Below are 25,304 nucleotides of genomic sequence, written 5' to 3'. Positions count from 1 at the left end.
AGCCTTAATGCCCAGCAGCTACTGTGATAAATATAATGGTGTGGTTGTGTGTGTGTGTGTCTTTTATAATAAGTCTGTTCCGGGATCAATGCTGAACATTCAAAGGAACATTAGCATACATGCAGTAATACAAATTAGAATAATTTCCTGTTAAAAGAAAAAAATCTGAAATGTGTTGAGTGTGTGAGGGCAAAGAGCGCGCGTTTAGAACTACAAACCCACAATGCAAAGAGCGCGCTGAAAAACGTGGGTACAGAGGTGTTGTGGATGGCAGGGGAAGCCAGGTTTGTTCTAACCGAGTGATGCGAATAGGCATTTGCTACGATGGTCGGGGGGGAAGGCTTCCACGAATCTGGAATCTCGTTGTCTGTATGCAGTAATTTGGCCGGGGGTGGTCGAGGGCAGCCTGAGTTGAGAGAAGTTAGATAGACATGAACGCACAATTAAAACAATTTAATATCGAGTCTTTCAGCCAGTAAAAAACCCCAGCAAAGGAACTTTTGGAGTCGGTTTGACTGTTTCTTCGTGAGCTAATGGATTTATGAAAACGACGAACGGATCTTCTATCGCTTCTAAAATCTCTTAGAATTGAAGTGGGAATATTGCACACCTTTTCGTGCCGAAAGGTACAACTAGACTTCATCACATTTTATAGTAGCTAGTGTAGTCATATCCTACATGTTTTTTTTTCTGCGTTTTTACCTTGTACATTTGAAGGTCTGGGATTGGGGCAGACCTCTCCCTGGAGGAAGCTTTCTTTTGATGCTTTGCGCATTGTTTTATTTTCTTTTGGGCAAGTTGGGTAAACGTGGGGAAAGTATAATATATTGTGAAAGTTTCCTCGTTTAATACTGCATATTCACGGGTTAAAATAAACTACTTTGGATATTCAAGCTTTTGTAAAAGAAAAAATTAACATCAAATCTCGGAGTACAACATTTTTCTACGCTGGCAGTTTCGTCGCCCCTCGAGGGTTTTGTCAAAAAGGTAGGTTTTTTTTAAAAGGTGTAAATTGGAATAATTTGTATTTACATGTTCGGCACAGCGCGTGCTGCTAGAATTATTTTTAGTGAGGGAGACCTAGCTAGCTAGCATTATTTAGATCAGTATCAGGTATCCACATTGTGACAGATGACTCTCAGAAAGAACATTTTTTTGTTTAACTTTTTTTTTAAATTGCCTGTAACACTAGTCCCCCTCCTATATAGAGTCTGGACATATGTTTCTGGTTTGGAAACAAACCATGCACCAATGATGTGACTGGACTTTTTATTTTCCCCTTCAAGTTATTTGACACATTTTAGAAAATTGCCTGTATTCGGTTGAACATTTTACATTTGGTGATGGTTTTGTAATTTAATTTGTTTGTCATGTGCTTAATTAGTTTGGGAGAGCATTTGGAGTAGTGGGGGGGGGGGGGGGGCAATAATAACCATCTGGAAGCTCAGTCACCTCTTCAAACACTTGGAACATTGGGAGAGAAGATTAAAGTTGAGTATTTATTTGTTGTAATTTATTTTGTTGCTTTTCTGGTTGATCTCGTCAATTATCCCTAACATAGGCCTACATTAGGATTTATGTTCCCCTTCCTCAGTATGACATGCAAAATGTTACACCTTTGGTTAGAGGGTTTTATCAGTTTGCATTTTCAATTAAGAAATATTATGGTGTGGTGGCTATGCAGTGTATTTTACGGTCTTTGTAATGTTTATTTTGAAAATGTGTTTGTCATTCCCTTTTTGTTAGATATATTTTTACCTCCGTCACCTGTGTTCCTGGCCAATTAAAAGCTTCAAGTCAGTGCTTGTTTTGACATAACACGTTTGCACAAGATTTTGCTTGAGTCTGTCTTCAAAATAGCCCATAATTTGAAATTAACTTCTGAAGATAACAAAAAAAGTGTTTGCATGATTTATTTACCTCAGATTGGAATTAGGTGCCCTTCTGCTTTAAAATATCTACTTTTTTAAAGGAAAGATGCTTTAGTACTTGAGAGTTATGTGAAACAAACAAGCAAACTGGCTCCTGGGAATAAGCTTAGTCAACTACATTGACTTCCAAGAATGTACATGTTGAATGTTCACAACAAGTGTTTACAATGTGAAACAAATAAGATCAAGAGCATATTGATTGGAAGATGCTTTTTTGCTGTGAAATAATACTACTTAGAAGTATCAGTTACAGGGTTTTGATTTCAGGCTGTCTGTTTCCCCAAGTAGTAAGCATACTTACTGGGAGAATAGTAAATACTGTACAATGCAAACCGGTAACTGTTCTGCTTGCAGATTCATTCTTGCTTGTGGCTCTTTGTGAAAACAACTGAGATCTATCTATGTGGTGTGAGGAAAGTAGATTGCCCCATCACTTTTTATAGTGCACACCTCTGAAACTACACTGAGCAGAAATATAAATGCTTAATGTGAAGTGTTGGTCCCATGTTTCATGAACTGAAATAAAAGATCCCAGAAATATTCCATACTCACAAAAATATTATTTCTCTCATTTTGTGCACAGATTAGTTTAGCCCTGTTATTGAGCTTTTTATTTTATTTTGCTATGATAATCCATCCACCTGACAGGTGTGGCATAGCAAACGGCATGCTCATTACATGGGTGCATCTCGTGATGGGGACAATAAGGCCACTAAAATATGCAGTTTTGTCACATACAATAACGCCAGAGATGTATCAAGATTTGAGGGAGCATGCGATTGGTTACTGCAGGAATGTCCACCAGAGCTGTTGCCAGAGAATTGAATGTTAACTTCTCTACCATAAGCCGCCTCCAACGTCAATTTAGAGAATTTGGCAGTAGGTCCAAACGGCCTCACAACCGCAAACCACATGTATGGCGTTGTGTGGGTGATCATTTTGCTGATGTCATTGCTGTGAACAGAATGCCCCATGGTGTTATGGTATGGGCAGACATAAGCTACGAACAACCAACACAATTGCATTTTATCAACGGCAATTTGAATGCACAGAGATGCCGTGACTAGATCCTGAGGCCCATTGTTGTACCATTAATCTGCCACCATCACCTCGTGTCTCAGCATGATAATGCACGGCCCCATGTCGCAAGATTCTGTACACAATTCCTGGAAGCTAAACCTGTCCCAGTTCCTGCATGGCCTGCAAACTCACCAGACATGCCACCAATTGACCGTGTTTGGGATGCTTTGGATCAACGTGTATGACAGCGTGTTCCAGTTCCCGCTAATATCCAGCAACTTTGCACAGCCATTGAAGAGGGGTGGGACAACATTCCACAGACTAAAATCAACAGCCTGTTCAACTCTATGCAAAGGAGATGTCGCACTGCATGAGGCAAATGGTGGTCACACCAGATAATGACTGGTTTTCTGATCCTTGCCCATACTTTACTTTTTTAAAGGTATATGTGACCAACCTATGTGTTTCTGTATTCCCAGTCATGTGAAATCCATAAATTATGGCCTCATTTATTTATTTAAATTGACTTACTTTATATGAACTGTAACTCAGTAAAATATTTTAAATTGTTGCGTTTTAGTTTTGTTCAGTATAAATTAAATCATGTGTCCACCCCAAAAGCCTGCTTTGCCAATTCAGTGTTGCTAATGCTGACTTTGTATGGAAGCAGGTTTAGAATGGATAGTGTCAATGAGCCTACAAAGTTACTATCAAGTTGGTTTTAAATGAGAGGGAGAAGATGGATGGTTGAGCTAAGCGGCATTCCCTTAGGGAGTTCACCAGGAAAAAAAGTTGTTCTGTTGAGCTGTAGGAAAGGAAGTGAGGAATTGTCCTGCCCTGTAATTTACTAGGCTGCTGGGTTGGCACAGAGTTATTGTAGCTTACTGTTTCTCTGGAAAGTTGTTTCAGTGATTTAATAATAGTTTGTGGTGAAATGTGGCATTGAATAACTTAGCCTATATTGGAGAATATTACCTGTAATTTATATGAAAAATAGACTGAAGTTATACATCTTTTGAAATGGAGATCACCTTGTTACAATACTTGATGCACATGCATAGTAACTAAACAACATATTTAGAAACTTGGAAGAATTCAGTCCTTTTTTATTTTTATTCATTTTTACTTTACCAGGGAAGACACATTGAGACGTAGGTCTCTTTCAAAATGTGCCCTGCACAATACAATACATACATTTTGAAAAATAGGCCTACGTCTCAATGTGTCTTCCCTGGTAAAGTAATGATGGTTTGAGGGCCAGATTGGGAATTTAGCCAGGACACCGGGGTTAACACCCCTACTCTTATGATAAGTGCCATGGGATCTTTAATGACCTCAAAGAGTCAGGACACCCGTTTAACGTCCCATCCGAAAGACTGCACCCTACATAGGGCAATGTCCCCAATCACTGCCATGGGGCATTGGGACATTCTTTTTAGACCAGAGGAAAGAGTGCCTCCTACTGGCCCTCCAACACCACTTCCAGCAGCATCTGGTCTCCCATCCAGGAACTGACCAGGACCAACCCTTCTTAGCTTCAGAAGCAAGACAGCAGTGGTATGCAGAGTGGTATGCTGCTGGCACACCTTTCTGTAACCTTTCTGGAGCAGGTGTTCCGCTAGCGATCCACCTCAAAATCCTGTGAAATTGCAGAGCGCGAAATTCAAATGATAGAAATATTTAACATTCATGAAATACAAGTGTCAAACGTCAAAATAAACTTCTTGTTAATCCAGCCGCTGTGTCAGATTTCAAAAAGGCTTTACGGTGAAAGCACACCATGCGATTATCTGAGGACAGCGCCCCACATACAAAAGCATGGGGAAAAAAATAAACCAAGGCAGGTGCGCCATGAAAGTCAGAAATAGTGATATAATAAATGCCTTACCTTTGAAGCTCTTCTTCTGTTGGCACTCCAAAAGGTCCCAGCTACATCACAAAAGGTCCTTTTGTTCAAGTCCATTATATCCCCAAAAACTCTGTTTAGCTGGTGCGCTTCATTCAATACTCCACCGGTTTAACCTCCTTCAAAATGCATACAAAATGAATCCCAAACTTTACCAATAAACTTCTCCAAACAAGTCAAACAATGTTTATAATCAAACCTCCGGTACCCTAATAGGTAAATAAACGATAACATTTAAGACGGAGAATCGTTATTGTCTTTACCGGAGATTAAAAAAAACAAAGAACGTGCTCTCATCCACGCACATGGAAACACTACAGCCAAAATGGCAGCTACTTAGAAAAACTACAAATTCTAACCCATTTTTTTTTTCAAAAACAAGCCTGAAACTCTTTCTAAAGACTGACATACAGTGGAAGCCCTAAGAACTGCAATCTGGGAGGTTTTCGCCTCAGAAATAACATGACAGCCATTGGAAAAGTGGTAGGCTGAACATTTTTGGGGGATGGTTTGTCCTCAGGTTTTCGCCTGCCATACCTGTTCTGTTTTTTTTAGAAACTTTAGAGTGTTTTCTATCCAAATCTACTAATTATATGCATATCATAGCTTCTGGGCCTGAGTAACAGGCAGTTTACTTTGGGCACGCTTTTCATCCAGATTTAAAAATACTGCCCCCTAGCTCGAAGAGATTCAATTGTTTAACTTGGGTCAACCATTTCGGGTAGCCTTCCACAAGCTTCCCACAATACTTTTGTTGAATTTTGGCCCATTCCTGCTGACAGAGCGGGTGTAACTGAGTCAGGTTTGTAGGCCTTGCCCGCACACACCATCTCAGTTCTGCCCACAAATGTTCTGATTGAGGTCAGGGCTTTGTGATGGCCACTCCAATGCCTTGACTTTGTTGTCCTTAAGCCATTTTGCCACAACTTTGAAAGTCTGCTTGGGGTCATTGTCCATTTGGAAGACCCATTTGCAACCAAGCTTTAGCTTCCTGACTGATGTCTTGAGATGTTGCTTCAATATATCCACATAATTTTCCATCGTCATGATACCATCTATTTTGTGAAGTGCATCAGTCCCTCCTGCAGCAAAGCACCCCCACAACATGATGCTGCCACCCCTGTGCTTCACAGTTGGGATGGTGTTCTTTGGCTTGCAAGCCTCCCCTTTCCCCTCCAAACATAACGATGGTCATTATGACCAAACAGTTCTATTTTTGTTTCATCAGACCAGAGGACATTTCTCCAAAAAGTACAATCTTTGTCCCCATGTGCAGTTGCAAACCGTAGTCTGGCTTTGTTATGGAGGTTTTGGAGCAGTGGCTTCTTCCTTGCTGAGTGGCCTTTCAGAGTATGTCAATATAGGACTCGTTTTACTGTGGATATAGATATTTTTGTACCTGTTTCCTCCAGCATCTTCACAAGGTCCTTTGCTGTTGTTCTGGGATTGATTTGCACTTTTCACACCAAAGTACATTCATCTCTAGGAGACAGAACGCGTCTCCTTCCTGAGCGGTATGACGGCTGCGTGGTCCCATGGTGTTTATACCTGCATACTGTTGTTTGTACTGATGAATGTGTCACCTTCAGGCATTTGGAAACTGCTCCCAAGATGAACCAGACTTGTGGAGGTCCACCATTTTTTTTCCTGAGGTTTTGGCTGATTTCTTTTGATTTTCCCATTATGTCAAGCAAAGAGACACTGAGTTTGAAGGTAGGCCTTGAAATACATCCACAGGTACACTTCCAATTCAGTCAAATGATGTCAATTACCCTGTCAGAAGCCTCTAAAGCCATGACATAATTTTCTGGAATTTTCCAAGCCGTTTAAAGGCACAGTCAACTTAGTGTATGTAAACTTCTGACCCACTGGAATTGTGATACAATGAAATAATCTGTCTAAGCAATTGTCGGGAGAATTACTTGTCATGCACAAAGTAGATGTCCTAACCGACTTGCCAAAACTATAGTTTGTTAAGACATTTGTGGAGTGGTTGAAAAATGAGTTTTAATGACTCCAACCTAAGTGTGTGTGTGTGTGTACCATCAAAGGTTTGGACACCTACTCACTCATTCCAGAGTTTTTCTTTATTTTTACTTGTTCCTATAATAATAGTGAAGACATCAACTATGAAATAACACATATGGAGTCATGTCGTAACCAAAAGTGTTAAACAAATCAAAATATGTTTTATATTTGAGATTCTTCAAAGCCACCCTTTGCCTTGATGACAGCTTTGCACACTTGGCGTTCTTTCAACCAGCTTCATGAGGTAGTCACCTGGAATGCATTTCAATTAACAGGTGTGCCTTGTTAATTTGTGGAAACTGGAAAGAATATTCAGAGTTACCTCTGCTGCAGAGGATAAGTTCATTTGAGTAAACTGAACATCAGATTGCAGCCCAAATAAATGCTTCATAGAGTAACAGGCAGCTCAACATCAACTGTTCAGAGGAGACTGCATGAATCAGGTATTCATAGTCAAATTGCTGCAAAGAAACCACTACTACAGGCCACCAATAAGAAAAATATGCTTGCTTGGGCCAAGAAACACGAGCAGTGGATATTAGGCCGGTGGAAATCTGTCCTTTGGTCTGATGAGTGCAAATTTTTGGTTCCAACCACTGTGTCTTTGTGAGACGCAGAGTAGGTGAACAGATGATCGCCGCATGTATGGATCCCCTCGTGAAGCACGGAGGAGTGGTGTGGGCGTGCTTTGCTGGTGACGCTGTCAGTGATTTATTTAGGATTCAAGCCACACTTAACCAGCATGGCGACCACAGCATTCTGAAGCGATATGCCATCCCATCTGGTTTGCCCTTTCTCCCACTATCATTTGTTTTTCCAACAGGACAATGACCCAACACACCTCCAGGCTGTGTAAGGGCTATTTGACCAATAAGGAGAGTGATGGACTGCTGCATCAGATGACCTGGCCTCCACAATCACCCGACCTCACCCCAATTGAGATGGTTTGGGATGAGTTGGACTGCAGGGGGAAGGAAAAACAGCCAACAAGTGCTCAGCATATGTGGGAATTCCTTCAAGACTGCATTCCATGTGAAGCTGGTTGAGAGAATGGCAAGTGTGTAAATCAGTCAAGGCAAAGGGTGCAGATTTACCTAGTTAGATGGAATTTTTAAACAAATAGGGATTAATGTATAGATCTCTGGGTCTTTTAGTGAAGTCCAGCCAACCTTTTGATGCAGTGACGTGTATCGAAACTGTCACCTGTGACGAAACGAATGGCATTAAGGTAGCTTGGGTCCAGTGGTTTGAGTAGTAGCAGTTGCACTTTGATAAATACTATCACCATAATAAAGAACAGATTAAAAGATTGACTGAATAATCTGCTTCCCTATTGCTTAGAGAAAGGCACGATCTGTTTCTATAGAAATAGCCAACTTTAAATCTTAGCTTCTTAACCAGCTCATATGTTTATGATTTTTTTAACGTCAAATCCATATCAATCCAAGTCCCTAAGTATTTATATGCTGGAACATGTTCAATCGGAGAACCATCTAATAAGTGAACATGTAGTTCATCTGAAACATTCTTACGAGAGTTTAAATAGCTATAAAATCTTTCTTGTAGTTCTAACACAGCCAGATCAACAGTCGGCAATGGCATACTTAATGGTGAAAAGCAGACTAAACACATCTGACTGCTGCCGACTTGTGAAAGCAGCTTAACTGGATGGAATGGGCAAACTGAGTAAGGCCCCTAAATTGAACTCCCATGGAGAGAAGCTTGGTGTGTCTGCTCCGTAGACTGGCTCTGGGAGAGGAGAAATGAGTGGGTTTGGACTACAGAATCTAACAGAGCTAAGGAATTGTATGCATGGATGGATACAGTAATTATGGGGCCATGCTTGGGCTTATACCCTGTCTCTACATGTTTAAATTCAACTTTATATTATAAAAAATATGCCATTTAGCAGACCATTTTATCCAAAGCGACTTAGTCATGCTTTGTGAAGGCAGATCTCGTCGCATTCTGATTGCTAAAACATTTACAAATTTCTCTGTCTCTATCAAAACTCACAACTCTAGTGTGACCTGCATTCCACATTGATCCAGCAGCTCATTTCTGTCTCAAATGTGACTCCGTGTGAATTCAGTGTGATTGTATGTTCAGTAGAGGCTGTGACACTATAAGCAGGGACCCCACACCTATTGTTTGAGAGAATCTTTTTGTTTACTTGGATAAATGTCTACTTACACTAAAAGTAATTGTATTCTAGCAGCCTTACGGACTCAATTCAAGAACACATTTAACAATGCTAGTGTCAACTGCCAGAGACCACATCTCTTGTGACTGAGTATTTATTTCCAAACCCTGTTGCACAACATCTATGAGATGAGGGTATTTTACGAGTCAAGCGGTGCTGCAGATGCGTAATGCTTATGTCAATATCCGTAGTTGTCGGAGATGGTGAGAATAAATTAACTGAAAGTCTTGTTTGTTTTGTGTGCTTCTCTCAAAAGGTACCTTAAGTCTAGTGGACCACATGATTAACAGTGTTTATTAATGGCAATAATTCCTTTTTGGGAATAGTTTTTTCTGATTATATAATATTCAGAAAACATTCATTTAACCATTTGTGTGTTTTGTGCGGTATGTTTTTAGCATAGGCCTACAGTAAAAATGCAGGTTGCACTTGACAAACTTGGAAATGGGCGTTGCGTGATATTTCACACTGACGACATCATTGGTTCCCTCATCATGGAGAGTTGTGTAGTGATGAGCGCTCAGGGAACGTGGTTGGCCGTGTGCTGTGCGGACTTCCTTCTGTTTGGCAGCTGAAGTGGATTCTTGGAGCCTGACCAGGCACTGACTCACTGCTTACGGGTCTGTGCCGGAACACTAGGCCATTCTTGGAAAGTGAAATTGAATTTATTTTGACGACAGTACAAGGAACATGTTTAAGTGGAGAACACTCATGGAGACCATTCAGACTTTGTCCGTCATTATTGCCTGTTAGACAGCCAATCTGTTAACTCATATGGATGACCTGACCTGCCCTGGACGTTTACCATAGATTTTTTTGTTTGGATCTATAGATTTTGGATTACCCCTACATGTTTTTACATTAGTGAACTATGTAGACTATGTTCATATATGCATCCAATCTCATGTATATTGCTGATTTAATTCCAAAGATGCTAATGCTTGTTACTTTCGACAAAATGTATGTAGACTTCATTGTTTTCGAATAGGCGTGTTCTCAGAATCCAGCACCCTACAACAACTTGACAGGGATGAGAACAAATTGTGGTTGGAGATTGTGTTGGGGTTGGGGCCAAACCAACTCTTGGGTGATCTGCGAGTGTAAAAAAAAAAATATATATATATAATTATGTCTTGGCTGCCTCTCTACAGGGGTGTCACGTAACAGCCCTGAGTTTTTGGGTCCTTAACAAATGCCTCGGGGGATTATGGGGGTGAGGGGCAAGTGTTAATCTCTTTGGCCAGATGCTGCAGGGTGTAGGGGTGAGCAGATATGCATGTGAGGGTCACCCACAGCAGTGTGCCCACTTACAACATACGTCCCCAGCTTCAATTGGCCATCAACAGCCATGGGGGAGCAAGTCTGTCACATGAGCTCTGCCTGCCCAGTTATCTCTTGTATCCTCTCTTTATTCTTATTAATTGTTTCCTCCTTGTTGTATCATGGCAACAAAGATGACTTTGTAGCACCCACATTTTTTAGAACAAGCTTATTTAAAGTTACTGCTTGTAAAGAAAGGTGTTTTAGCTGCTCTTTGCATATAAATACTTAAAGAACTTTCTTTAGAACTAGGGAATACAATTTCACTTGTTTATTCAGGTATTCCAAAACAATCTGATGCATGCTTTGTATTTTCTTATCACACAGGGAGTATCTGCACATGCAAAAAATGCAAACACCAGCCTTAATTCAAAAAAATATCTTGTACTTGTTACACTGAACAAAAATATAAATGCAACATGTAAAGTGTTTGTCCCATGTTTCGGGGGCTGAAGTGAAAGATCCCAGAAGATGTTCATATACACAAGGCTTATTTCTCTCAAATTATGTGCACAAATGTGTTTACATTCCAATAAGTGAGCATTTCTCATTTGCCAAGATAATCCATCCACCTGACAGGTGGGGCATATCAAGAAGCTGATTTAAACAGCATGATAATTGCTAGTGATGCACCGAGATTATATTTTTGTATGATTCTGATATTTGTTTCGCTCAACAAAACTATACCGATATTTAAAATGTTAGTGACCTTTTTAAGCATTCTAGTACAGTTAAATAGTTAGACCGCTGCGTCCATGTGTGTGCGTTAAGGCGCTGCATCCCAGTGCAAGAGGTGTTACTACAGTCCCTGGTTCGAATCCAGGCTGTATCACATCCGGCCATGATTGGGAGTCCCATAGGGCGGCGCACAATTGGTCCAGCGTCGACCGGGGTAGGCAGTCATTGTAAATAAGAATTTGTTCTTAACTGACTTGTCTAGTTAAATAAAGTTTACACACACACCACACTGACAAAAGTTATTTTGTTGTCATTTACATATGTCCCCATTACCAGAAATGGTATGCTGGTAAAGTTGTCTCGCGCACCTGCAGTGCTGGTCATAAAAAAAAATGCTAGCTAGCTCATGGATGCAAACAATGTTCTTCCCCCAAACATAGCAAAACAACATCTGTTTCAGTAGCTATAGTTAGCTAGCTAACTTTATAGCTAGGTGTCATCTAAAATAACCCTTTGATTTAATGGTGGTCGGCCCCATCTATGTGAAGCTAGCCACAATCGAGGACTTTGCACTTAGCCTTAAAAACAAAAGTGTCATTGACAGTGATGCAAATGAATACAAATACTAGAATTATGCCATAATTGAATAGATCATGCTAAACGAGGTTGGAATGTTATATAAAATGAGGACGATTTTGTTAGTTTGACAATCTGAAATCACACTGGATGTATTATTCTTTAGAATTGCATTGAGGGCATACTTATCTCAATGTACAGCCTTACCTATGAATTGTGGATCAATGACATGGGGTATCAGTCTACTCAGTGACACCCAGAGAACATTAGCGTCGTAGCTCTTATTGCGGGACTCTGAAACAACTGTGAACTGAGCCACATTTATTGTCAATCTATGTGTATTGAACACTATTCCCAAGGGAAAACAATACTGCGTGGATGTTTTGGAGTCTAACTCTGAGGAGGACGTTGGGATAAAATATCTTGGCTATGGACTAGACTGATACCCCATTTTAATTGATCCCCAATCGTGAAAGCTGTACAGTGTAATATGAATGTCAATACACACAATAGGCTGACTGGGGAGGTGATTTCACACAGTCCTGCGATAAGAGCTACAACGCTAATATTTGCATAAACTCTTCAGTTGTTCTGTGGGTGTCACTGAGTAGACCCGTGGTTACCAACCTTTTCTGAGTCAAGATAACTTTTGCAGTCAAAAAGCAAGCTGAGATCTACTGCTCAGATTTTTGTTTTGCATTAACCTCACACAAACAGTTTTGTAGGTATGAGGTTTGGGCAGTAGGCCTAATACATTATCACCGCATATTAGATATATGATTGGCCTGCCAATATTGTTAATCAGACCATATTATATTTCAAAACTCGAGCTTTGATAACAAATTAGATCAGTTGGTTTAGCACTTGTGAGGCACTGTGGAGCATGAATTTAAATAATATCCGTTTTAATTTTACTGGACTGATAGTACCTGCATCTGATGGTCAACGAGGTCAAATCACGACATCAGTGATCTTCAGGTCAAAGTCGGAGCTCTAGAAAGATGCCCAAGTTTCCGAGTTGGATGACTGTTAAACAATTTTTTCCCCTACCGCCTCTCACGGTCCCTGCTCTCCTTCCTTTCCTCCGATGAGACTGACCAGAGAGAGGTGACGCAGTCTTCCACCTGATGGCGCAACTCGAGTCGCACCGCATCGGCATCATGCACAAATTCATGTTGTTCCTATGACCAGAGAAAGTGAAATATTCCTTAATATTAAAATTGACACAAGCTAATAATAATTAAACGTAGGGCTTTCGATAATTGGCTACTCATTCATTGCAGCGGCAGCCCGAGCGGAAGTACAGAGAAGCGTGTTTTGTAATAGTGTTGAATATAAACAGTGACAGTGCTGATTATAAACTTAAACATGAACTCACTCATATAAACAGCAGCTCGTTGCTGTATTCGTTGAGTCTTTCTATGGTCATGGTTTTAAAAGTTATTAAATCTTATGTAGACTAGTAGCCTATTAAACTTGGCTTTGGCCAGGATCATGTAAGCTCTGTAGCCACAGTGATTTGAGCTATCCGATTGGGCAGCGCAGTAGTTGCACTCGATTTAGTCACAGATTTGACGGTCTGCCGGGTAAGCGGAGTTTGTCTCATGGGAACACTTTGCTTACCTGGTGCACAGGACTTTTGAATCAAGTGCACCTACCGGCTACTGCCCAAAACAATTTTTAAAAAGGAGCGCAAGCTTTTATCGTTCATTGGCTTTTCTACACAAATATTTGGTGATTGACTAGGAATGTCTTGAAGATCGACCAGTCGATCTTGATCAACCGGTTGGCGACCACTGGAGTAGACTGATACCCCATTTCATTGCTTCACATTCCAACCTTGTTTAACATTATCTAGTCTAAATATGACATGATTCCACCAATTGTAACCTTCTACATCACTTTCAAAGAGGTACTTTTATGTTGAAGGAAAACCGCAAATTCCACTCTTGTGCCTAATCCTTATTGTGGCTAGCTTCGGTCCGGTCGAACCTCTCTAGCCAGATGAAGCTAGCTGGCTGCTTATAACGTTAGTTTTGGTCAACAGGGTTAAGTAGCTGGCTAGCTATTTATTTTCATGAACTGAAGTTCAATTTCAATAGGCGAACAAGTGGCTACCGAGCTAATACTTACTCACAAGGATTCCTAAATCGTTGCTATGAATAATGAAAATGACTGCAGTTTCTACTGGTCATTGTTTTCAGGCTTGTTGTATTAGTGCTAGCTTGGCACAAAGCTAAAGCTAGCTACCCCAGAAATTGCGGTCGAACAAATAATTCTTTATTACCAACGCGGTATTGTAAACATCGTTCGTGGCCGATGTCTGCTGACTTTTTCGTACAGCTTTGACAGTGCTACTGATAGTAGTGGTGGCACTTGGGTTGCACATGCAAATTCATAACACACATTATATAATAGAACTGTTATTTGACGTGTCAAATTTAAAAGCTTATTTAACGCGTTTCTTTTTTTTGACACGCAAAGACCCAAACGGCGTTCCATAGTATGCAGTGACGATATCACTGTGACTCTGGTAGGGCAACATCTGAAAAATAGCGCACTTGATAGTGTCGACCGGTGCTCGACCAATCGTGAAAGCCAACATCACCCCCGACCAGAGAACGGTTGATTGTCAAGGGCAAGGAATTCCATTTTCTTGGCGTTTAATGGATTTCGCCTTTGAGTTGCCTCTGAAATGTTCTTAATCTTTCAAATGACTGCTTGACATGTGGACGACTCGATGCACACAGCAGACATTGTGGGCTAGGTTAGGAATGCTGTGTTGCACGTGTAGGGCAAAATTTTACTTGGACATTACGTCACGTTATATAGGTATGCACGTCAGCTTTGACATCTGGTTTGCACTAGACATCAGGCTGATACAATGTTGTAATTTTTAGCTATTATTGTCCGATTCCGATATGTTCACCAATATTTTGTGCATCCCTAATCATTACACAGGTGCCCCTTGTGCTGTGAACAATAAAAGGCCACTCTAAAATGTGCAGTTTTGTCACAACACAATGCCAAAGGTGTCTCAAGTTTTGAGGAGTGCAATTGGCATCCTGACAACAGGGATGTCCAACAGAGCTGTTGCCAGAGAATTTAATGTTAATTTCTCTGCCATAAGCCGCCTCCGTTTTAGAGAATTTGGTAGTACGTTCAATTGGCGTCACAACCGCAGACCAAATGTATGTTGTTGTATGGGTGAGCGGTTTGCTAATGTGAACGGAGTGCCCCATGGTGGCATTGGGGTTATGATATAGGCAGGCATAAGCTACAGACAACGAACACAATTGCGTTTTATCTATGGCAATTTGAATGCACAGAAATACGTGACGATCCTGAGGCCCATTGTGTGACCTTAAAAGAAAATGGCCATCTGTGATCAACAGATGCATATCTGTATTCCCAGTCATGTGAAATCCATATATTAGAGCCTAATTCATTTCAATTGACTGATTTCCTTATATGAACCGAAACTCAGAAAAATATTTGAAATTGTTGCATGTTGTGTTTTTATGTTTTCATTCAGTATAATTCTCTGGTGCAGCGTTAGTCTTTCAAGGTGTTTGTTTTACATGAACAACACGTTAATTTAGCATTAAATGCAATAGTCATTGTGAGAGAAATCAAGCTCTGTTTCAGTTTTTAGCAAAGCTCAACATCTACTTTTCCTCAGCATGCTAAAGGCATCTGCATACAGGTTCAGTTTGCTCCTATCAGAACTCAACTAGGTGACGTGAACATCTGTTTTTGCATACTCCCTTAAAATACCTTTGCTTGAAAAATTAGAAAAAATTGGCAATATTACGGTTTGTCCCTCTTGAGATGCCGTACTCAACATACAGCAACTCTTCCTCAATAGTCAGAATCAATCTAAGGTAAATCAATAAATCTGTCATTCATTTTGATGTTTTTGCCGAGGAGATCTTAGTCACGCAATTTTACATCTAAGACATTTTGGTGCAGTATTTCTCAAGTGAAAGAATTTGCATGAAAACTAGTCGTCTGTCACTGAATGAAATCAAGCACTTAATTGAAGAATTCCTACTGTTGCCCAATCACCAACGAAGGGGTGTAGACTACAGCTACCGAACTTTGGCTTGCATCAAGAAAAATGTTGTTCAAACAGCCGGGGAAAAAACTGGCAAAACCAAAGTGTCACCATTTCATCTTCCTATACGCGCTATCTGTTTCGACTGGGAAGCATGCGGTAAGCCCAACTCTCAGTTTAGGTCTCATGGGTTTTCATGCAAGGCTCTCAAATCATAATTTTGCATTTTTTGTTTCACATGTCACGTGAGCCCAGTTTCACCTTATTGTCTATTCCTACAGTTTGGCACAGTGAATGCCTCAGTGCTGATGCCCCAGTGGTCCGGATGGAGTTCCAGTCACAGAGTAATCAACAGCTGTAGCGCACCCCACAGGATGTTGGCGGTGCAGAGTATGCTGGTGGTTCTGGCCTTTCTTGCCCAGATTTTACCCTCCCAGGCCCGGCCTGCCATCCCAGATGAAGGTAAGACTCCCCTTCATGGACCTTAACATTTTTATTTATTTTTGTTTTATTATATTTTAAATATGGCGCCAATCCATCACCTAAATTGTATGTCTACTTGTCACATTTCTCCTGATCAAGTTTTTGTGGTCAAAATGAACCACAATATATGTGACTGGCTCTTATCCCAGACCCTTTTGAAATGGGTCGTATGCTGCTCTTTTTTTATTATTAATGTACTTCAGTAGATGGATTTAGAGAAGATGTAGTTACCAACATAAACAATGGTCTAAATTTGTAATTGTATTTTACAAGCACTCCATACCTGTAATGCTTTTATTCCTCTGGTCTCTATAGTTGTACTATAATCTAGAGACTTTTCCAGTGTTTTAAGTTTCTTTGTAGTCTCAGTGCAGCCCCCACCCAATTCCCTGTATGAGCCTAACTGGATCTAGTTTGACATGGCTCTTCGTTTCTACTATGTTATATTGTTTTAGCACTGAAATAGCTATGTTTATAGGTTGCCTACAAAAAGGCAACCCAATAGTTGCACAAGCTCGGCTGAAAAAAAGGAAAAGGGTCACTGAAACAGAATCCTGAAAAATGTGTATTTTGGATAAATTCCAATAGTGTAATGGCTGCCTGGATTTGTGGGTGTATAGTTCTGGATGCTTACACTCAGCAGTCGGAAGTAGAGTGCTGCAAAAGGAATATAATAAAGCCCAGCATTATAATTAAAGTAATTATGAACGAGGGTATCTTGGGCTGTAAGCCTTCTAAATAAACTAGGCAAGGCTGTGTTTATCCCAATACAGAGGGAGGAGCGGGAGTAAATGCCTCTCATCTGTAGCCTCAGGCCCAGGCAGCTTCACTACCTAGCTAGCAGCCCCTGCTCCTCTCCATCTCTTTTGTAATGAAAATGTTTGTTGTTGTTTTTTGCCAGATGGAATAGAGTAAACTACTAGGAAACTATAAATTAGCTGTTAAAAAGAAGAAAAAACATGAATCCACTTGGAGCCCTTCCTAAACCATAGAGAGTGACAGTGTATATTCTTACAGCTAGAATTAGAAGGACTGGGGGATATATTGCTGGTGGAGTGGGGAGCTTGACGCATTCTCTCCACCCACTTTTCAATCACCAAATGGCCAGGTATTATTTAGGGCCCCCTCTGCTTTTCTTCCAGCCTCCCTCTCCACACTACTTGGGAGTGCATCACTTTCCTCATGCTTCCCTGCTGGGTGACTGATTGCTTCAGCTGTTCACAAACAATCACGGCAGAATTATTTGGTCACATTCTTTTTGTCATGGGTGGAAAACAAAATAGCTTATTACGTGGAGATTGTCATGTTTTTACGCATGTCACTTAGTTCCTTTAAAAACATCTTTTTTTGCTTACTCTTGAGTATTTGTTTGTGGCGTGTTTCTCTTTGAGGAGGATTGGGTTGAAAAGGCCCTCCTCAAAAGGAGAAGTCTCTAAAGGAGACAAGTCATCGAATGGTGGGGCCGAGTGGGAAAACTGTTTCCCAGTGGATTCCTTGAACTGTGAGATCTGCTTCCTGTACTGAGGCCTGTGGCTCTGTCAGTCAAAGCAGAAAAGACACTGACACTTCAGTAGAGGACTTAAAACCCAGAGCTGCCATGGCCACTAATTCAGACTCTCTTCAGACATAGAGGGGTTTAGAGGCACAATACAGAGAGAGGGGGTTAGATGGAAATGTTGGTCATTTGCTGAAAGTTTTTCAAAGGTTATCCCTTCCATGTAAACTTTGGGGTTTGCTAATAGACCCTGTGTTCTATCACTTCATGCAATTCCTGTCTGTTGTCACGATCAACCCTTCACTCACTAGGTCGGTTGTATCAGTGGGGGGAGACTGGCCACCAAGAGTGGTCTTTCTGCTTATACCATCTCCCTGCTTTCACTGAGATCTCTGTGCTGCACTCAACCATCACTCCGGCGAGAGCAGGAAATCCCAACAGTCATTCACGCGGCATATTGCTTCCTATCTGGAAGCCAGCGCAGGTTCTATAGACTGGAGCCAATGTGTTCAGTTTTTGGAGGCAGTCCTGTGCTCATAGACTCGAGCACATTTTTTTTTGTTCTAACCCTGTGTTGCATGCTTACTTCTCGGACAAAATCCCTTTCATGATTTTGTGTAATTAAGTTGATTTTCAGGGTTGTCAATCAATTTTTCCAAATGGTTGGAAGAAAGCATGCCAGCAAGACTATTCCAGCTGGGTTGCTTTCTGAAAATATGGTCCCTAATTCATCTTAATCCAACCATGGAAGCAGAAGGATCAACTGAGCCACAACTTCCTCATGGAAAGCTTACTACTTTGGTTTGACTGACTGTCTATTCACCTGTATTTTTAGTTACATACAGATATCCCTTAATGAATGTCTACAGTCATTCCATCACTATTTACAATGTTAATTTAGGTCCCACTGTGACACAGGGTATACATTTAGATGACTCTTGATTTTGAAATACATAAACTAGTAAGTGGCCTCAATTAGACATTGACTCAATGCTTCCCACTTGATTATCCCATTTTGGAAGAAATAAAAAATAAGGGTATGCAAAGTATGTCTGCTCTTCAATAGTGAGGCCAATGCTGTAACTTGTTGTTGTTTGTGATCCCAATTGTAATCATAAGACTAGATTGTCTTTGCTCGACAATCGCGACAAGTCAATGGGATATTTAAGAGCTGTCTGCAGCTAGATTGATAGCTGGAATTTTGACATAGCCTTATCAGCTTGATAGACTTGAGGAGGGAAAAAAGCTAAGCAATATTATGGCCTCACACAGAGTGTGGTGGACCTCTATGTTTTAGTCTCAATTAGATAGTTGTGGCTCATCCCTAAATGCTGCTGCTTCTTCCCGTTCCCCCCTTCCCTTTGGTTTGAGGAGAAAGTTGATCTTACCCTCTGGCCCCTTTTTACTGCTGGGATTAAGGACATGTCAGACATGTGATCCAGGAAATACCTTTACTAGGCTCAACTGGGGTCACCATGGCAACTGGCACTAGATCCTGCTGTGTACACGCTCTTGCTCTCTCTCATAATCCCTCTCCCCCTTATTGTTTAGAGCCTTTGTTGAGATGGAGAGAGCGCTTACCGTGATCAGAATTGATAATGCTGTCCTGAGGGTAAGGTATACAGTATGGGTGTGGTCCCTGGTTGGAGGAAGAGCCTAGTATATGCTGCATTGTACAGTGCATTCGGAAAGTATTCAGACCCCTTTTTCCACATTTTGTTACGTTACAGCCTTTTAAAATGTATTTAAATGACACTTTTCCCTCATCAATCTACACAAAATACCCCATGACAAAGTGAAAACAGGTTTTTAGGAATGTTTGTAAATGTATTACGAATAAAAACAGATACCTTATTTACAAAAGTATTCAGACCCTTTGCTATTATACCTCAGCTACATCCTGTTTCCATTGATCATCCTTGTTTCTACAATGTGATTGGAGTACACCTGTGGTACATTCAATTGATTGGACATGATTTGGAAAGGCACACCTGTCTATATAAGGTCCCACAGTTGACAGTGCATTATAGAGCAAAAAACAAGACATGAGGTCGAAGGAATTGTCTGTAGAGACCCGAGAAAGGATTGTATCTAGGCACAGATCTTGGGAAGGGTAACAAAATATTTCAGCAGCATTGAAGGTCCCCAAGAACACAGTGGCCTCCATCATTCTTAAATGGAAGACGTTTCGATCCGCCACCTGGCCAAACTGAGCAATCGGGGGAGAAGGGTCTTGATCAGGAAAGTGACCAAGAACCTGATGGTCACTCTGACAGAGCTCCAGAGTTCCTCTGTGGAGATGGGAGAACCTTCCAGAAGGACAACAATCTCTGCAGCACTCCACCAATCAGGCCTTTGTGGTAGTGGTCAGACGGAACCACTCCTCAGTAAAAGGCACATGACAGCCTGCTTGCAGTTTGCCAAAAGGCACATAAAGGATTCAAACCATGAGAAACAAGATTCTCTGGTCTGATGAAAGCAAGATCTTTGGCCTGAATGCCAAGCGTCAGATCTGGAGGAAACCTGGCACCATCCCTACGGTGAAGCGTGGTGGCAGCATGCTGTGGGGATGTTTTTAAGCGGCAGGGACTGGGAGACTAGTCAGGATCGAGGGAAAGATGAACCGTACAGAGATCCTTGATGAAAACCTGCTTCAGAGTGCTCAGGACCTCCGACTGAGGGCGAAGGTTCACCTTCCAACAGGACAACGACCCTAAGCACACAGCCAAGGCCATGCAGGAGTGGCTTCGGGACAAGTCTCAATGTCCTTGAGTGGGCCAGCCAGAGCCTGGACTTGAACTCGACTGAACATCTCTGGAGAGACTTAAAAATAGTTATGCTGCAGCGCTCCCCTTCCAACCAGATAGGGCTTGAGAGGATGTGCAGAGAAGAATGAGAGAAACTCCCCAAAAACAGGATTGCCAAGCTTGTAGCGTCATACCCAAGAAGACTCAAGGCTGTAATCACTGCCAAAGGTGCTTCAAAGTACTGAGTTCCTCTGTTCTGGACCTGTGGACTGGGAAGATACCAATTGCTTGAACAGACAGTTCAGTACCTTTTAACCCATCAACACCTTGCACAAAGACCATGCAGTCAACCATGCAGTCAATCTTTCAACTTTGAGCAATGAGATATTGACATCCATACCACTGACATTTGCTCTCCGTGTATATCTACATTGCCTTCAGAAAGTATTCATACCCCTTGACTTATTCCACATTTTGTTGTTACAGCCTGAATTCAAAATGGATTAGTAATTGTTTTCCTTTCACCCATTTACACACAATACCCCATATTACTGAAGTGAAATGTTTGCTTATTTATTGAAAGTGAAATACTAAAATATCTAATTTACACCCGAGTCAATAGATCTTAGAATAATCGTCTGGCAGCTGTTACATCGGTGAGTCTTTCTGGGTAAGTTTCTAAGAGCTTTGCTCACCTGAATTGTACAATATTTGCCCATTATTCCTTTCTAAATTCTTCAAGCTCTGTCAAATTAGTTGTTGATCACTGCTGGACAACCACTTTCAGGTCTTGCCATATATTTAAGTTAAAACTGCACCTCGGCCACTCAGGAATATTCCCTATCTATTTGGTAAGCAACTCCAGTGTAGACTTGGCCTTGTGTTTTAGATTATTGTCCTGCTGTATTCATCTCGGTCTGTTGGAAATCAGACAACCATGTTTTCCCCAAGTGTTCTGCCTGTACTTAGCTCCATTCTGTTTCTTTTTTTATCCTGAAACTCCCCAGTCCTTAACAATTACAAGAATACCCATAACATGATTCAGCCACCATTACGCTTGAAAATATGGATAGTGGTACTTAGTAATGTGTTCTATTAGATTTGTTTTCGGGACAATAAGTTTATTGCTTTGCCACATTTTTTGCAGTATTACTTGAGTGCCTTGTTGCATACAGGATGCATGCTTAGATAATGTTTATTCTGTATAGGCTTCCTTTTCAATTAGGTTAGTATTGTGGAGTAACTTCAATGTTTATCCATTCTCAGTCTTCTCCTATCACAGCCTTTACATTCTTTAACTGTTTTAAAAGTCACCATTGGCTTTATTGTGAAATCTCTGAGGAGTTTCTTTCCTCTCCGGCAACTGAGTTAGGGAGGATGCCTGTATATCTTGGTAGTGATTTTATTTTTTATTTCTTTTAACCAAAAGGTGCCCTTCTTTGCAAGGCATTGGAAAACCTTGGTCTTGTGGCTAAATCTTTGTTTGAAATTCACTGCTCAACTGAGGGACCTTACAATTATCTGTATGTGTGGGGTACAGAGCTGAGGTAGTCATTGAAAAATCATGTTACACACTATTGCACGCAGTGTGTGTTCAACTTATGTGACTTGTTAAGCACATTTTCACTGCCAAACTTATTTAGGCTTGCCATAACTAGGGCTCTATGAAATCCTTGTTATTTTTTTCCAAATTCCTTTTTTTCCTTTTTAATTTTTCTGAATTCTGTGTTTTATGATTTACAGACTTTTTATCAGAAAGCGTGTCTAAAAATGTGAATGAATAAAACGTCAACAATTTAATTTGTAATGATGCAACACAACATTGCACAATTATTTTTATCAAGGCAAGTGCGTCAATAGAGTTATAACTGTTTCATTATAAATGGAAAAAGTAATGCAAGAGTCTAGTCAACATTGCAGCAAGCAATAGGCAAAACCTAGAGCTATACTTATGTAAAATAAAGTACTTCATATACAGTGGGGCAAAAAAGTATTTAGTCAGCCACCAATTGTGCAAGTTCTCCCACTTAAAAAGATGAGAGGCCTGTAATTTTCACCATAGGTACACTTCAACTATGACTGACAAAACGAGGGGAAAAAATCCAGAAAATCACATTGTAGGATTTTTAATTAATTTATTTGCAAATTATGGTGGAAAATAAGTATTTGGTCACCTACAAACAAGCAAGATTTCTGGCTCTCACAGACCTGTAACTTCTTCTTTGAGCGGCTCCACTGTCCTCCACTCGTTACCTGTATTAATGGCACCTGTTTGAACTTGTTATCAGTATAAAAGACACCTGTCCACAACCTCAAACAGTCACACACCAAACTCTACTATGGCCAAGACCAAAGAGCTGTCAAAGGACACCAGACACAAAATTGTAGACCTGCACCAGGCTGGGAAGACTGAATCTGCAATAGGTAAGCAGCCTGGTTTGAAGAAATCAACTGTGGGAGCAATTATTAGGAAATGGAAGACATACAAGACCACTGATAATCTCCCTCGATCTGGGGCTCCACGCAAGATCTCACCCCGTGGGGTCAAAATGATCACAAGAACTGTGAGCAAAAATCCCAGAACCACACGGGGGGACCTAGTGAATGACCTGCAGAGAGCTGGGACCAAAGTAACAAAGCATACCATCAGTAACACACTACGCCGCCAGGGACTCAAATCCTGCAGTGCCAGACGTGTCCCCCTGCTTAAGCCAGTACATGTCCAGGCCCGTATGAAGTTTGCTAGAGAGCATTTGGATGATCCAGAAGAAGATTGGGAGAATGCCAAATGGTCAGATGAAACCAAAATAGAACTTTTTGGTAAAAACTCAACTCGTCGTGTTTGGAGGACAAATAATGCTGAGTTGCATCCAAAGGACAGCATACCTACTGTGAAGCATGGGGGTGGAAACATCATGCTTTGGGGCTGTTTTTCTGCAAAGGGACCAGGACGACTGATCCGTGTAAAGGAAAGAATGAATGGGTCATGTATCGTGAGATTTTGAGTGAAAACCTCCTTCCATCAGCAAGGGCATTGAAGATGAAACGTGGCTGGGTCTTTCAGCATGACAATGATCCCAAACACACCGCCCGGGCAACGAAGGAGTGGCTTCGTAAGAAGCATTTCAAGGTTCTGGAGTGGCCTAGCCAGTCTCCAGATCTCAACCCCATAGAAAATCTTTGGAGGGAGTTGAAAGTCTGTGTTGCCCAGCAACAGCCCCAAAACATCACTGCTCTAGAGGAGATCTGCATGGAGGAATGGGCCAAAATACCAGCAACAGTGTGTGAACCTTGTGAAGACTTAGAGAACGTTTGACCTCTGTCATTGCCAACAAAGAGTATATAACAAAGTATTAAGAAACATTTGTTATTGACCAAATACTTATTTTCCACCATAATTTGCAAATTAATTAATTAAAAATCCTACAATGTGATTTTCTGAATTTTTTTTTCTAATTTTGTCTGTCATAGTTGAAGTCTCCCTACCACTGAGGAAGTACAGTTCCCGCTCAGCCCAGTCAAAACTGTTCGCTGCTCTGGCTCCCCAATGGTGGAACAAACTCCCTCACGACGCCAGGACAGCGGAGTCAATCACCACCTTCCGGAGACACCTGAAACCCCACCTCTTTAAGGAATACTTAGGATAGGATAAAGTAATCCTTCTCACCCCCCCTTCCCCCCCTTATAATATTTTTTATATGCACTATTGTAAAGTGGCTGTTCCACTGGATGTCATAAGGTGAATGCACCAATTTGTAAGTCGCTCTGGATAAGAGCGTCTGCTAAATGACTTAAATGTAAATGTAAAGTGTACCTATGATGTAAATTACAGGCCTCTCTCATATTTTTAAGTGGGAGAACTTGCACAATTGGTAGCTGACTAAATACTTTGTTGCCCCACTAAGTGTTTTGTTATAAATGGAAAAAAAGAGTCATGCAAGAATCTAGGCAATAATGCAACAATAGGCTACCTATGGAGCTATCTAATGAGCTCCTATGTCCGTCCATTGTAAGTTTTCCATCTATCACAGACATCTCCATTGTATTACATGATTGTCAGCCTCTGTGTTGAACTCGGTGAGTGCCTTTCGCTTGTCTGTGAGTAGAGTCTTGTATTTGCTGAAACTCCTCTCACAGTCAACTGAGCTGACTGGGAAGTAGATGTAGGGCACTGCCACTTCTGCAACTCTTGGGAATCTCACGATCAGGCACCTCCAGTAATCAGCAAGCTCCAAAACAGGTGAGGGCTCACTGGACACAGTGCTGATAGGCAATCCATTCTTAACTGAGCTCTGTTGATGGGCTTGCCATGGGTTTCAGTTGTGTGTAGGCTTCAATCTGCTTTTCCATGGCTGGGGCCTGCCTAGGATTGAACACCCTAGCCAACCTGTAGACCTCTCTGGCTGGATGTGTGTCCCAGTGCTTTGAGAACTTTGAAGGCCAAGTGGAATGCATCATGGAGATGGTCAAGCACCTCCCTCCTCTCTCCTCTCCCCATCTTTCTCAATAGCTCATCTGTCTTGGCACCATACCCACATGTTTTTGCCGTTCCATTCACTAGGTAAGAGCCCAGATCCTCCATGACATTGTATGCAGACACTGCTGTGGGACGGTGGGTTCCTTCCAGGATTGACAGAGCTGTCATCAGTTTGATGCAGCCCTCTGAGATAAAGGTTAGCTTGACAGTGAGGGCCTGCACCTTCTCTGATTCCAGCTGGCTGAGGATGTTTGTGACTGCCTGGGATGACTTTTCTGCCAACAAAAACTCTTTGTACAGATGAACATGCTCTGCATGGTACTTCCCTGCCTCAAAACAGCTATTCCATCTGGAGCTCACTGCTTCAGGAGGAGCCTTGTCCT

General features: G+C 41.3%; 1 protein-coding gene across 9 annotated transcripts in view; it reads left to right on the top strand.

Annotated features, from left to right (window-relative positions):
- The first annotated feature begins 267 nt into the window (after window positions 1-267).
- The window catches only part of LOC124034343 (fibroblast growth factor receptor 1-A-like), a 46,928-nt gene continuing 21,891 nt past the window's right edge, over window positions 268-25,304 (top strand). For 5 of the 9 annotated variants that reach the window (XM_046347415.1, XM_046347414.1, XM_046347418.1 and 2 more), the window contains exons 1-2: window positions 268-987; window positions 16,001-16,181. Coding sequence is in view for 1 of the 9 variants with exons in the window: in XM_046347420.1 (XP_046203376.1) it covers window positions 15,783-15,878; window positions 16,001-16,181 (277 nt within the window). In the remaining 8 variants the exon portion in view is untranslated. Of the gene's footprint in view, window positions 988-15,767; window positions 15,879-16,000; window positions 16,182-25,304 lie in introns of those variants that run through there. The other 4 variants (XM_046347419.1, XM_046347417.1, XM_046347413.1 and 1 more) reach the window with 3 other exon arrangements.

Source organism: Oncorhynchus gorbuscha, linkage group LG04 (genome assembly GCF_021184085.1).
Source record: "Oncorhynchus gorbuscha isolate QuinsamMale2020 ecotype Even-year linkage group LG04, OgorEven_v1.0, whole genome shotgun sequence".
In the NCBI taxonomy this organism is placed as follows: Eukaryota; Metazoa; Chordata; class Actinopteri; order Salmoniformes; family Salmonidae; genus Oncorhynchus; species Oncorhynchus gorbuscha.
The sequence above is the reverse complement of the archived record's forward strand: the minus strand, read 5'-3'. Positions and strand labels throughout refer to the sequence as shown.